This window comes from Drosophila gunungcola (assembly GCF_025200985.1).
Source record: "Drosophila gunungcola strain Sukarami chromosome X unlocalized genomic scaffold, Dgunungcola_SK_2 000056F, whole genome shotgun sequence".
Classification (NCBI taxonomy): domain Eukaryota; kingdom Metazoa; phylum Arthropoda; class Insecta; order Diptera; family Drosophilidae; genus Drosophila; species Drosophila gunungcola.
This window is the reverse complement of record NW_026453195.1, coordinates 509,567-520,775: the sequence shown is the minus strand read 5'-3', so window position 1 is coordinate 520,775 and position 11,209 is coordinate 509,567. Positions and strand designations below refer to the sequence as shown.

General features: G+C 43.8%; 2 protein-coding genes across 4 annotated transcripts; one reads left to right on the top strand and one right to left on the bottom strand.

Annotated features, from left to right (window-relative positions):
- Window positions 1–731: 731 nt before the first annotated feature.
- LOC128261154 (xenotropic and polytropic retrovirus receptor 1) lies at window positions 732–11,051 on the bottom strand. 3 transcript variants are annotated; one of them, XM_052994652.1, is made up of 7 exons: window positions 10,922–11,051; window positions 4,157–4,314; window positions 3,689–4,087; window positions 2,010–2,985; window positions 1,774–1,943; window positions 1,521–1,654; window positions 732–1,454 (listed from the first exon to the last, which is right to left on the bottom strand). In XM_052994652.1, the coding sequence occupies exons 2-7, from the start codon at window positions 4,223–4,225 to the stop codon at window positions 1,178–1,180; spliced, it is 2,025 nt and encodes a 674-aa protein (XP_052850612.1). In that variant the 5' UTR covers window positions 4,226–4,314; window positions 10,922–11,051; the 3' UTR covers window positions 732–1,177. The 3 variants fall into 3 exon arrangements, with proteins under 3 accessions (XP_052850612.1, XP_052850609.1, XP_052850611.1); XM_052994649.1 differs by lacking the exon at window positions 10,922–11,051 and adding an exon at window positions 7,622–7,853; XM_052994651.1 differs by lacking the exon at window positions 10,922–11,051 and adding an exon at window positions 7,626–7,853.
- LOC128261156 (transcriptional adapter 3) lies at window positions 8,323–10,977 on the top strand. Its single transcript, XM_052994656.1, has one exon. The coding sequence runs from the start codon at window positions 8,434–8,436 to the stop codon at window positions 10,141–10,143; it is 1,710 nt and encodes a 569-aa protein (XP_052850616.1). The 5' UTR covers window positions 8,323–8,433; the 3' UTR covers window positions 10,144–10,977.
- Window positions 11,052–11,209: the final 158 nt, after the last annotated feature.

The following is an 11,209-nucleotide window of genomic DNA, read 5'->3' as shown; positions in this document are numbered from 1 at the left end:
TTAGCTTAAGGTCAAGATTTGTGAACTTGAGTATAATACAAAGTAGTGTGTTTTTGAAATCCCTAGAGATATCTTTGATTAACTACTTTAAGAAATCTCCAGCGATTTCACAAACACATTGTTTTGTAAGTAGTTCCGATTTTGTGCATTCGTTTTTCTTTGTATCGGTATCAAAAGCAACTTTACACATATGTAAGACTAATTTATTTTGACAAGGCAAATTCAGGGGTAAAGTAGTGCTCAAAATGCGAGCTAGTTATGGCAAAAATTGACAAAGTCTTCATTAAATATCTGACAAAATGTTCTTAAGCCTAAGCATATATATGTTTTGTAGACAGCTCTATGGTTTGTTCGTATATACAATTGCACTTTTAGAATCAGTTTTTAATGTTCTCATTCAGTATTATCAAATCTACTTTGGAATTCTAGACCCTGCTTACACACACACATACACTGAGAGAAACACACTCGCAGGCACAACTATATGCATTCTATGTACAATTCCTTTCGTTTTAAGTTTAAGTTTAAGTTTCTGTTCCAGTTTAAGTTTCAATTAAGGTTTAGTTTCAGTTTAAGTTTCGGTTGGGGCACAGTCTATAGGATGACGCATATCAATCAACAGGTGGACAGACAGATAACAGATAAGGCAAATCTAACTAAATGTCTAATTGACAAACACTGACAACACTGATAGATAGACAAGGGAATGTGGTGGCTGCAGGCAATGCAGCTTGTTTTTTTTTCATTTGCTTGGATTTTAGTTATTTTGTTCGCCTTTTCTAAGTACTAATACTGCCGTTCTCGACTCCAATTTGTGTGGAAGGTGTGGATTTCGAATTGGATTTGGAAACGTGGAAATGTGGCTTAGGAACTAGGGGTTAAGGGTTACAGGTTACAGGTTATAGATATATAGAGGTTTGGTCTTTTTCGTTTGTTAATCGCATAAATGGAATGCTAAATTAGTTAGAAAACTTATGCACTAATTATTGCTGGACATTGTCTCTCCTCAACTTTAAGTACTTAGTCACTAAATATACAAATTAGCTAAACAACGCGAAAAAAAAAATTAATTTAAACAAAAAAAATGGTGTAAATTGAATTATGGATAGACTGTCGTACAACACGTTCCGCAAAATCGTTCGTTAGGAAGCACAACTCGGTGGGCGGCGCTGGTTGTCTACAATTTCTTGCTGTCCATATCGATGCGAAGGTCGGGCAGCGAACCGCGCGTCTGCAGCAGGCTCCGCTTCTCCGGATCCTTGACCTTTTTGGGCTTGGGTCGGTTCGTCTTGGTGTAGCGATTGATCACGCCATCCGTCTCGTCCATCATGCGCAGGATGAGCGCCTGGTCGGAGGAATCCAGCGGCGCTATTGATATGTCGCGCACCGCTCGGAATTTGCCGCAATTGTTCAGATGCTCGTTCTCCAGGCGGAAAAAGTTCCAAACAAAGCGACTGCATGGGGTAATCAATTGCAATTAACTGGAGCAGGTCAGGTTACATTCGAGCATCCAAACTCACCGGAACACCTCCAGGATGCCTGTGATGGAGGTCATTATGTCGCCGCTCACGATCTTCATCTCGGTGAGGTAGAAAGACAGCGCCCAAATAAAGCGCAGCGCCAGATCTTCCACAATGGCAAAGTAGTAGAAACCCTAAAAGGGTAAATAAAAATCAAGGATCAAACTTTAGTTTACAAGGATAATAAAAAAAAGGTAACAAAACAGGTGATATTCTATGTATAAAATCATAGTAATTTGAAATGTTAACTAACCGTCGAAGAGTAGACGACTTCCTCGCGCAGGAAAGTATTCTCGCCGGCATTCTTGTCGAACAGACCCCAATCCATCTTGATGTCCCAGGTGTAGGCATAGCACGAGGACACAATCGAGGCGATGATCCACAGCCAGGTATAGGGATTGTCAAATGTGCTGGCATAGTTCGCTGAAATCACAGACAATTAAACCATTTAAATATATAGTCAATTTATAGTTAAGAAAGAACACTTACGACTGTGAAAGCTCTTGAGGGTGGCGAAGATCACTACCAGGAAGGTGGTTGAGTATTTGCCGGCGTTGACCAAGTGGGGAAAGGCCTCCCGCGAGTCGCGATATCGCCGCAGGCATTGTGCGAATCGAAACCAAGCGGGCAGGCAATTGACAATTGGCCGTATAATGAAGTCCTTCTCCATGCAAATGGAGGCATCCCTCGCCTCCGTCCAGTTGCCGTTTGTGAAGTAAAAACAGATGAGATACTCGAAGTCCAGAATGGCAGTGGCCAGCGAGTTCAGCTGATCGCCCAGCCAGAAGTCGGCGAAGCCCACATGAAAGAACGGGGCGGACAGGCAGCGACCCGTGATGCGCCACAGCCAAAAGCGAGCGTCGTGGTGGAGCACATGGAACGGATTGGCCAGGAACAGCACCATAATCAGCGTCAGCGTTAGTGGATTGATGAACGCCGGTATGGCCAAACTGGCGCTGTACAGGAAACTCAGCATGCTGAGCGTCCACACGACGCCGAAAATGGCCGCCAGCTCCATGAGATGCTGCTCGGATAGATGATTGCGCGGATCCAGCTCGAAGATGAGCACATGATTGACGCCCGACGACCGCCAGCCGTAGATGTTCACGCCGATGAGGAAGATGAACTCGATGATGAGCAGCGGTCCGCGGTACAGGCGGAACGTGACCTTCAGATTCTCGCCGCTGATCTCGTGGAAGATGGCCGACAGCACCACCACAATGCCCAGCACTATGAAGCTGCCGGAGAAGAGGCCCACCTTGAAGGTCGTCCACGGACTCTGCTGCTCGCCCAGCGGCGGCACCCGCAGCCGCTTCATGGCCCGCTGCCGATCGCCGCCCTCCAGTTCGCCGGTGACCGTCGTCTCCGTCTCATTGATGATGTTGTCGATGTCCTTGTTGGTGAAGAAGTGCGACGCCTCCACGTACTCCTGCCGCCACTTGGCGCCGGTATCAACGCGTAGAAGCTATACAAATTTAATGTTTTATTAGTTAAAGGATGTGAGACTTTGAAAATTATAAAACCACCACCTTATAAATATATATATACAGTTGCGTTCAAAATATTACAAGTGATTTAGCTTAGGGAAAAAGTAGTTCGGAAGTAACATTTGAAATTTTGTTCATACCTCCGTTAAGCTTATACTATAAACTCAATGGGGCAGCTGTTCTTAATGATATTCTTCTATACCTTTTTCAGATAATAAAGATATTGTTTTAATTAAATTTAATTTTATCAAAAAAAAAACATTCATTACAAGATTATTAAAAAAACGACAAATGCAATGCTTAGTATACAATTTTTGCTTTTAATTCATTTTGAAATTATTTGTGACTTGCAAAAGTACCAACTAAACTATTCCAAAATATATCCGAAACATATCTTATCTCGTTAGAATGAATGATTCACTCAAAGTTTATGGTGGCAAGCGAAAAGCACTCAATTGAAAAGCTCTAACTTGTGCAACCCGAAGAATACAATACAATGCTGGCGATAAGACTGACTTATTTTTAACCAACTTTTCGCCCGCAAAACCCTACAATAAATTTGTATTATTTATTCATCAACTTGTTATCCGCCGCAGATTAGACATAAACCTCCCAAAGATCTTGACTGGGTCAAGATCAAGGTTTAGCGATGACTCTGCGGTGGCCATAAATCAGACTCACTTTATCGTGCTTCTTGAGTATTTTGCGAAAGCCGGTGTGATTCAGATTCTGATAGTTCTGCAGGAGGATCAGACTCAGGTAGAACTCGCTGAAGGCCAACTTCAGTTCGCGGGCCTTGCGATCGGGCAGCGCGGCATGCCGCTTCTGGCCCTTGGACTTCTTGGCACTCCGCTCCGACTCCTCGATGGAGGTCTTCAGCTCGGCATTCAGGGTGGCAAACTTTCGCGTGGCCTCCGCCAGCTTCTCCGAGTAGAATGTGTTGATCTTCTTCAGCTCCTTGTCGCAGAAGTGAAAGAAGTTCTCATCGAAGTTGGCAAAATGCCGCTTCAGCACATCATCCTCGACACTTTCCACCGATGGCGCCTCCTCCACGGCCAAATACAGCATGGCCTTCATTTCCTGTGGCACAAATCAAATTGGATTGTTATTTCGCTTTTTTTTGTTTTGTATATGTTTGCCCAAACTCACCTCATAGTTGATGTACTGCTTGCGCCACTCGGGCGTTATGTGCGCCGACAGGTGCTCGGCGAACTTCATGGCTGCCTATTCTAGAGCTTGAGCTCACTCCAGTCCAGTCCAGTCCAGATCGAATCCGTTCCGTTGATCGGCGCTGCACTGAAGCGCGTCTAAAAACGATAAAATGTTAGATTTGTTAAGGGCACTTCCTGGTATCAAATAGTATTGCTTAAAGCTAAACTTTAAGTAGCCATATTAGAGTTAAAAATATGATAGTACCTAAGATTGGCTTTAAACATTCGTATGTGCATATAATAAAGACTAAAAAATTTATAAACTGATAATAAACATGAATAATTACAGAAAATTATTTAATGCCCTTTATTAAAGAATTACTTAATTAAATATATTTTATACATCGTTTTATACATGAACTATACATATATATATATATTATTTAAATATGATAAAAAAGGTTTTTTAATTGCTTTAAATATTCGTATGTATAATAAAAGCAAAAAATTTATAAACTGATAATAAACATGAATAATTTAATTTAATAATTTAATTTAAATTTACTTGAATAAATATATTTTATGCCTTGTTCTTGACACAAATAATATATTCCTTCTGCGTTTTTTTAAGTTTTAAGTATGCGTTACGAGTTTATAAAAAGTTGATCACAAACATGAATAATAACAGAAAAGTAGGTAAAAACACATACTTCTTGAATAAAATATATGAATAAATATAAATATATATAAAATGTTGTTTAGTATAATAATCTTTGTATGGCTTTTAAGCACAAAAATGAATGTTTATTTATAAAAAACGTGCAACAAGAGAGATTAAGATTAGGACAGATGTATTTTAGAATGATTCACAGCCCAAATACAATTGTTTTGGCTGTAAGTGAGTAATGCGAGGGCCTTAAAGTCAAGTCAGCTGTTTTTGGAACAGAATCAACCAATGTGTACGTTAAGTCAGAACCCATTGCTCAGCTTTCTCCCAGTTGCGGGGCTAATTTAACGGATGGTTGACTGGATTAATGGATAATGGCTCAAATCAATGCGTTAGCTAATCAGGCGTATTAACCAAAACACATAATATACGACTACCAGCGATCGTAAATCGCACGCTGGTGGGTGTTTTTTTTTCATAACTGATAAGCGAGAGCCCCGAAAAAAAAGAGCATACAAATATATGTACACATGTATAAGCTTTAGTACAACAATTATTGGGGTCTGTGGCAACCGACTCTTTACAGAATATATATATTTATTATTAACGGGGCCCGCATAACGAGTTAAGCAAATTGGAAAATTTTTGTCGCCCGTTCAAACAGCACCGCATAAGATACACATAGAGATACAGATAGATATAGAGATAGAGATGCGAGTGTGTTTTAATCAATTGCACAAATATTTGCGTCGCCAACTGTTGCTGTGGCATTTGTTGCTATTTATGCCTCTTATTTCACGGCTGCCCTTCCTTGTTTTCTGGGCGTAACTTCCGCCACAATCCCTTTTCTACACAGGTAAAAAAAAAAAAATTTTAAATAAGTCTACGATTTCTTATTTAGACGTTTTAAATAAATTCTATAATTTCGGCAATATTTCAAGAGTTGTTCACTTGAAATGCATTTCGTAATCTTTATAGTTATATTTTATTTTTGATTTGATACATCATTGACACTCTTATAAAGATAGTGGCCGAAGTTATTCATAAACACGACTATCTTAATCTCATTATTAAGTTGTCAATTTATAAAACAAAACGCATACTGTTTTTGACAGATATTCTTTTCAGTTTTTCCCTCTGTATAACCATTTCCATAGTTTATTGCTATTTCCACCAATGGAACTTAGAAGAGTGGCCAATACCTGGGCGATAATTGATGGCAGGGTCAGTCGAGGGGGTGGTCAAAGGGGGTGGGACCGACTGGCGGTCAATTAACGTCAACAGTACAGCCTAAATATAGATCGGTTCGACTTGCTGATTGATTAGACCGTAGACCGTAGACCGTAGACCCGCATCGAACACAATAGCCATCGTAATGGATTAGAGGTGTTGTCTCTGATCGATCGACATCGCCGGCGGATCTGAAGCTTAAGCTATCCCGCCCATCTTAGAGTTCAGTCCTTATCGCCTTATCGCCGCCGTTCACAGATTTCTCATCTGTGGTTTAATTAGCACTGATAACTGATAACTGATAACGAAACGGCTGGGACTGGGCTTATAGAACATGTGCTAGTGCCGACTAAAACCACAGCACCAACAGCTGACACACAAAGCTTCATAATCGCTGAGACATCGCCGGAACACATCGACGTCGTCGGCACACGTAGACGCAAATATTTGATCAATAAAACAAGAGTGGAGGGTACGTTTGGGGGGACCGAAGCTCGAAATACCCTCGCCCACAAACTATTGCTATGTTAGCTATAGTATGACAGATCTAATAACGATTATAAACCACAATCTGCAGATTATCTCAAAAAAACAAACATAGTGAGCCACCAAAATTATAGTTTAAAATCAAAATAACTTCTCAGATCTTTTACAAAAGATCACAAGGTACACTACTCATTGTTAGCAGGGAAAACAAAAGAAAACAATGAGAGAAAGAAACAAAGAAATGCATCGGAGAATAGTCACTTAATTACTTATCATTCAGAGAAGAAATTAAGAACTATAAAAAATGTAATTTAATTAATAAACAATAAAGCCAAAGAGATATAAAGATCTTTCTTATAAATTTGGCAACTCGAGATCACAAAATAAATCAGTTTTCATATATTAAGTTAGTTGAAGTAATAGTGTATTCCTTAGATCACTGCTAGTTCTTTGTTAAACACTCTGGAATTAATTAAGACCCAAAATAGAACACTTTTGCATTGTTAAATTCCAATGTCAAGTTAGTTGGGTTGGCAAGATCATTATTTTGGCTAATATTCACTTAATCCCTTTATATTCAGAAATGTAATGAACTACAGATGTGAAACTTTCAGGGAATATTTACAAACTCAATTAGAACATTTTTGCATTATTAAAATGCAAAATAAGTAAGCCAATTTATTTGGGCTAAGACGATCATTAGTTTTAGGCTGATATTGCAAACTTCTTCGAGTAATGATGGTACCCTTTGCGGGTAAAGTGGAAACGAATGAAGACTGTGTGGTGGCGATTTTGAAGCTGGGATACTCTGAACTGAATCGTTTTGATGTTGGCTTTTTGATTTTTGTTGATTTCCGCCAGAAGGGGGCGGAGGCAGCGAGGTGGGCGGGACGGCAGAGCGCAGCTCGCTCGTCAATTTGTCTTGTGATTTATCGCCTTCCTTACAATTGCCTCAAACGAGGCGCAATTGGAGGCAACCAGTCCGAGATTATCGGATGTTTCGTGAAGAGTTTTTGTGTTTTTGGGGAGGATTTGGGGTGTTGGAGGGAAATTGCTTTTCAATTACATAAAATTACATACATACGCTGCACCGCGCTGCAGTTTGCACTTGCAATTCGTCTCCGATGGGGGCTTCTATTTTAGCATCTCAGGCTGTTCCCACACTGGCCATTACTAATTGTCAACAGTCGCTGATTTGTTAAGTACACTGCTTATCACCGAATAGCGCGCATATCAATAAAATTCTGGCGACGGACGAAATGCGAGGGCCAAACAACAACAAAGAACTGAACGCACCACAAAAACTAAAAACATACCAAGTATTGGAAAACGCGCGCGCGTTGCTGGGCCGCCAGTGCTGCACAGCGGCCAAACAGTGCTTTAAGTCACGATCACCGATAAAGTTTAATGAATATATAAAGAGATTTTAGATGAAAATTAATTGTAATAAATAAGCGTGAACATAAAATAAGTTCTGAGAAATTTGGCAAAAACAGAAGAAATTTGTAAAAATAAAAATGTTTTTAAGAAATTAAAACAAAGAATTTTCCGCACTTTTACCGTCAGCGCCCTCTAAAAAATGTTAGTTAAGCTTAGCTTATAATAATAAAACAACAAGAAACAAAATAATAATTTAATTTTTTTTTTGGAAAATCGTCCGATTGAAATCTGTATCAAAATTATTATCAATTTCGGCCCACTGTACTTTGCAGCGCATTTGGTATTTCGTTAGTATTTCACCACCTTACTGCACTGGTATATCTTAGCGATTTCGATTCGGTCACACTGACACTGACGCAAACAAATTGCGATTCTGTATTGTACTACCATAAAATCAAGTTATTTCGCCACAACCGAGGACCTGATCCGATCTGATCCGATCCCTGCAGTCCATGAGTGCGAACCTAAAGAACATCAAGCTGGGCCACTTCGGTGGCGGCGGATCCGGCGGAGCGCCTAGTTCTAGTTCCGGTGGCTTTGGCATCTCGGCGTCGTCCGGAGGCGCTGGCAAACTGCCCACAAATGGCACAGGCGGCGGGAAATCCGCTCCGCCGAGCTCCTTTGCCGAGGCCGAGGTGCTGGCCACGCCCGGAGGCGTCGTTATACCCATAATCCGCACCCGGGATGTGGCCAAGTTGCTGCCCACCATTGCCACCGCTCTGCAGCGTCCGGCGGATGATCATTTGGCCGCCGAGGATTTAGACGCAGTGCAGCTGGAGCTGGAGCAGATGCTCTCGAATGTGGCGCTGCGCACGCGTGTCCTGAAGACGGAGTACGACAGCTTGGACAAGGATGAGAAGCGCCAGGATCGCCGGAAGCTTGACCGCGTCCCAGGATCGCCACCTTGCCCGGCTAGTATGCTAAACGGCTTGCTCGGCATCGGCAGCAACTCCTCCACGAGCCTGGGCAGTCCCCTGGGTGGCGGCGGCGGTGGAGGCGCCTCCTCCTCCAGCCAATCCAAGCGAAAGCGCGATGAACCGACGGGTGTGCGCAAAAAGCACTCCTCGATGACCATTCTCAAGCAGCAGCAGGGCGTGGCCGGCAGCTCTGCGAAGCATCAGGCCAAGAACAGCCCCCTGGCCGTGCACACCGACGACAGCATGGACTACCTGCCCAACCTGGTGGCTGCCAACGCCTCTGGCTCCGTGCTGCCGCACCACCAGCCACTGCCCCAGTTGCCCAAGGTGGCGGTGCCCAAGAACGACACGCCCAACAAGTTCTGGCTGTCCGTCGAGCCCTACTGCATGCCACTGACCAACGAGGACCTGCGTCTGATCGACGACCTGCTGGAGCAGTATCGTGGCCCGCTGGTGCCGCCAGTGCCCACGCTGGGTCCCCACTACTCCACGGTGTGGGCCCAGGAGGACATGAAGGCCCTGCAGCCGGGCGGCACACGCCTCAAGTCGCAGAACGCAAGCGGAATGCTGAAGAAGGCCGAGGGCATGGTGGAGGAGAGCATCACGGGTCCGCTAACCCAGCGCCTGGTGTCCGCCCTAATGGAGGAGTCCCTGATGACGCTGCCCAGCGAACAGGCAGCGGTGGGGGAGCACAGCAACAGCACCACGAGCAGCAGCAACGAGAACACCCACTCACTCTCCTCATCCTCGGCGAATGCGGCGGCGGCGGCTGCATCCGGCAATTTCCGGTCTCTGGCCATGATGAAACACGGCGTGGGCATCGAGCAGCGCCTGAAGAAGACTCTCATCGAGAACGGCCTCATTGACGCCAGTGAGTTTGCGGCCCAGGAGGACGTGGACGAGGTGCTGCTGGAGATCAAGCGGGTCACGACCGAGATAAGCAGTATCTCGCAGTTCAACAGCGAGGAGCTCAAGCGACTCCGCTCCGCCGCCAGCGAGGAGATCAAACGGATCGCCATTAAGCGGAAATTGGACACGGTCGACCAGGAGATACTCGAGTGCTACAAGCGGATGCTGCAGTATCGGGCCAAGCGCAAGGGCCACACCATCGAGGAGAAGCAGGAGATCCTGCGGCTGACCAACGAACAGCGCCTGCTGGCCGACCAGTTGGAGCGGATGCAGATGCATCAGCCATGCGGCAGCGGCGGCGGCGCTTCGGGCTCCCTGCTCGAGCCCAAGATGTAGGACAGGACCCTGGCCTGGGGCTGGTGCCAGCTAATGGCCATGCATCAGGCAAAGAGGCAGGTCCGGGACGCTAGCCTCAAGCTGCAGTGTGTCTGAGGGGAACCCCGTCTCCGTCTCCTCCGTCTCGCTCCCTTTCATTTCGCCAGACTGTACATTAGCAAAGAGGCGTCCAAGGTGTGAATTGTAAGGAGAATGTGGCTAGGTGCTCAGTGGCATTAATAAGCCCAGCATAATATCAGATTTCGGTTTCCCCCACCCAAGTCAAAAGCCAATAACTTCCCTACTCTGTATTCTTATCTTTGTCGCCAGACTGTACATTAACAAAGATATATACCATATAGTATGTAGAGTTCGAGATTAATGTGGATTCAAATATTAAGATAAGATATTCAAAGTGGCGGGAAGTAACCTATGGTTAATTCTAAGCGCTGATCTTTTGTGGAAACCCCAGTTATGCTATTTTATGACCTGAATGTTTCAAGACAAAATATCAAATATATATATTTTCATGAAAAAAAATATATATACTTCCATTCTCTTATAAAATTGCTAAAAATGGATTGCATATTTCCATATTCTATGGCTTAATACCAAATGCTAGCTTTGGCTTTGTATATAGAGATAGCATACATAAGATCTTATAACAAAAATAAATTTACATTTGAATTAGAACCTTCAAGTACTAGAGTTACCCACAGATTACTATCCGTCTCTAGGAATCGAACGATTTTTTTTTTTTTGGTTGAGCCCACCCTATTTAACACTCCCAAATACGTACACTTTGTATAGCTTAAGTATTCGCGCGGCAATAAAGTTGTCACTATCGAGAGTAAACCGCAGTATTTTCCACCGTGGGAGTTGGGAGGAGAAGAACCACCGCACTGGGCGAACGTTGCGCACGCTTTGAATTCGATCGTGTCAGCGACACGGGCCAAGTGGACTCCAGCGGATCGAGCGGATGTGTGGTGTGGAGGCGCCTCCTCCACCGATCTTGTTTGCCCAACCGATAAGCCGACAAAATCTCAAAGGCGGCAGCTCCGGAGTGCGGCGGCTAATTAAATCCAAA

What these genes read in the sequence shown, in the direction of transcription:
- LOC128261154 (XM_052994652.1), bottom strand. Translation starts at nt 4,225, where the DNA reads ATGAAGTTCGCCGAGCACCTGTCGGCGCACATAACGCCCGAGTGGCGC. An exon ending in AGCAGTACATCAACTATGAG is followed by an intron (nt 4,088 to 4,156) that starts GTGAGTTTGGGC and finishes TTTGTGCCACAG; the next exon opens with GAAATGAAGGCCATGCTGTA. An exon ending in CCTCAAGAGCTTTCACAGTC is followed by an intron (nt 1,944 to 2,009) that starts GTAAGTGTTCTT and finishes CTGTGATTTCAG; the next exon opens with CGAACTATGCCAGCACATTT.
- LOC128261156 (XM_052994656.1), top strand. Translation starts at nt 8,434, where the DNA reads ATGAGTGCGAACCTAAAGAACATCAAGCTGGGCCACTTCGGTGGCGGC.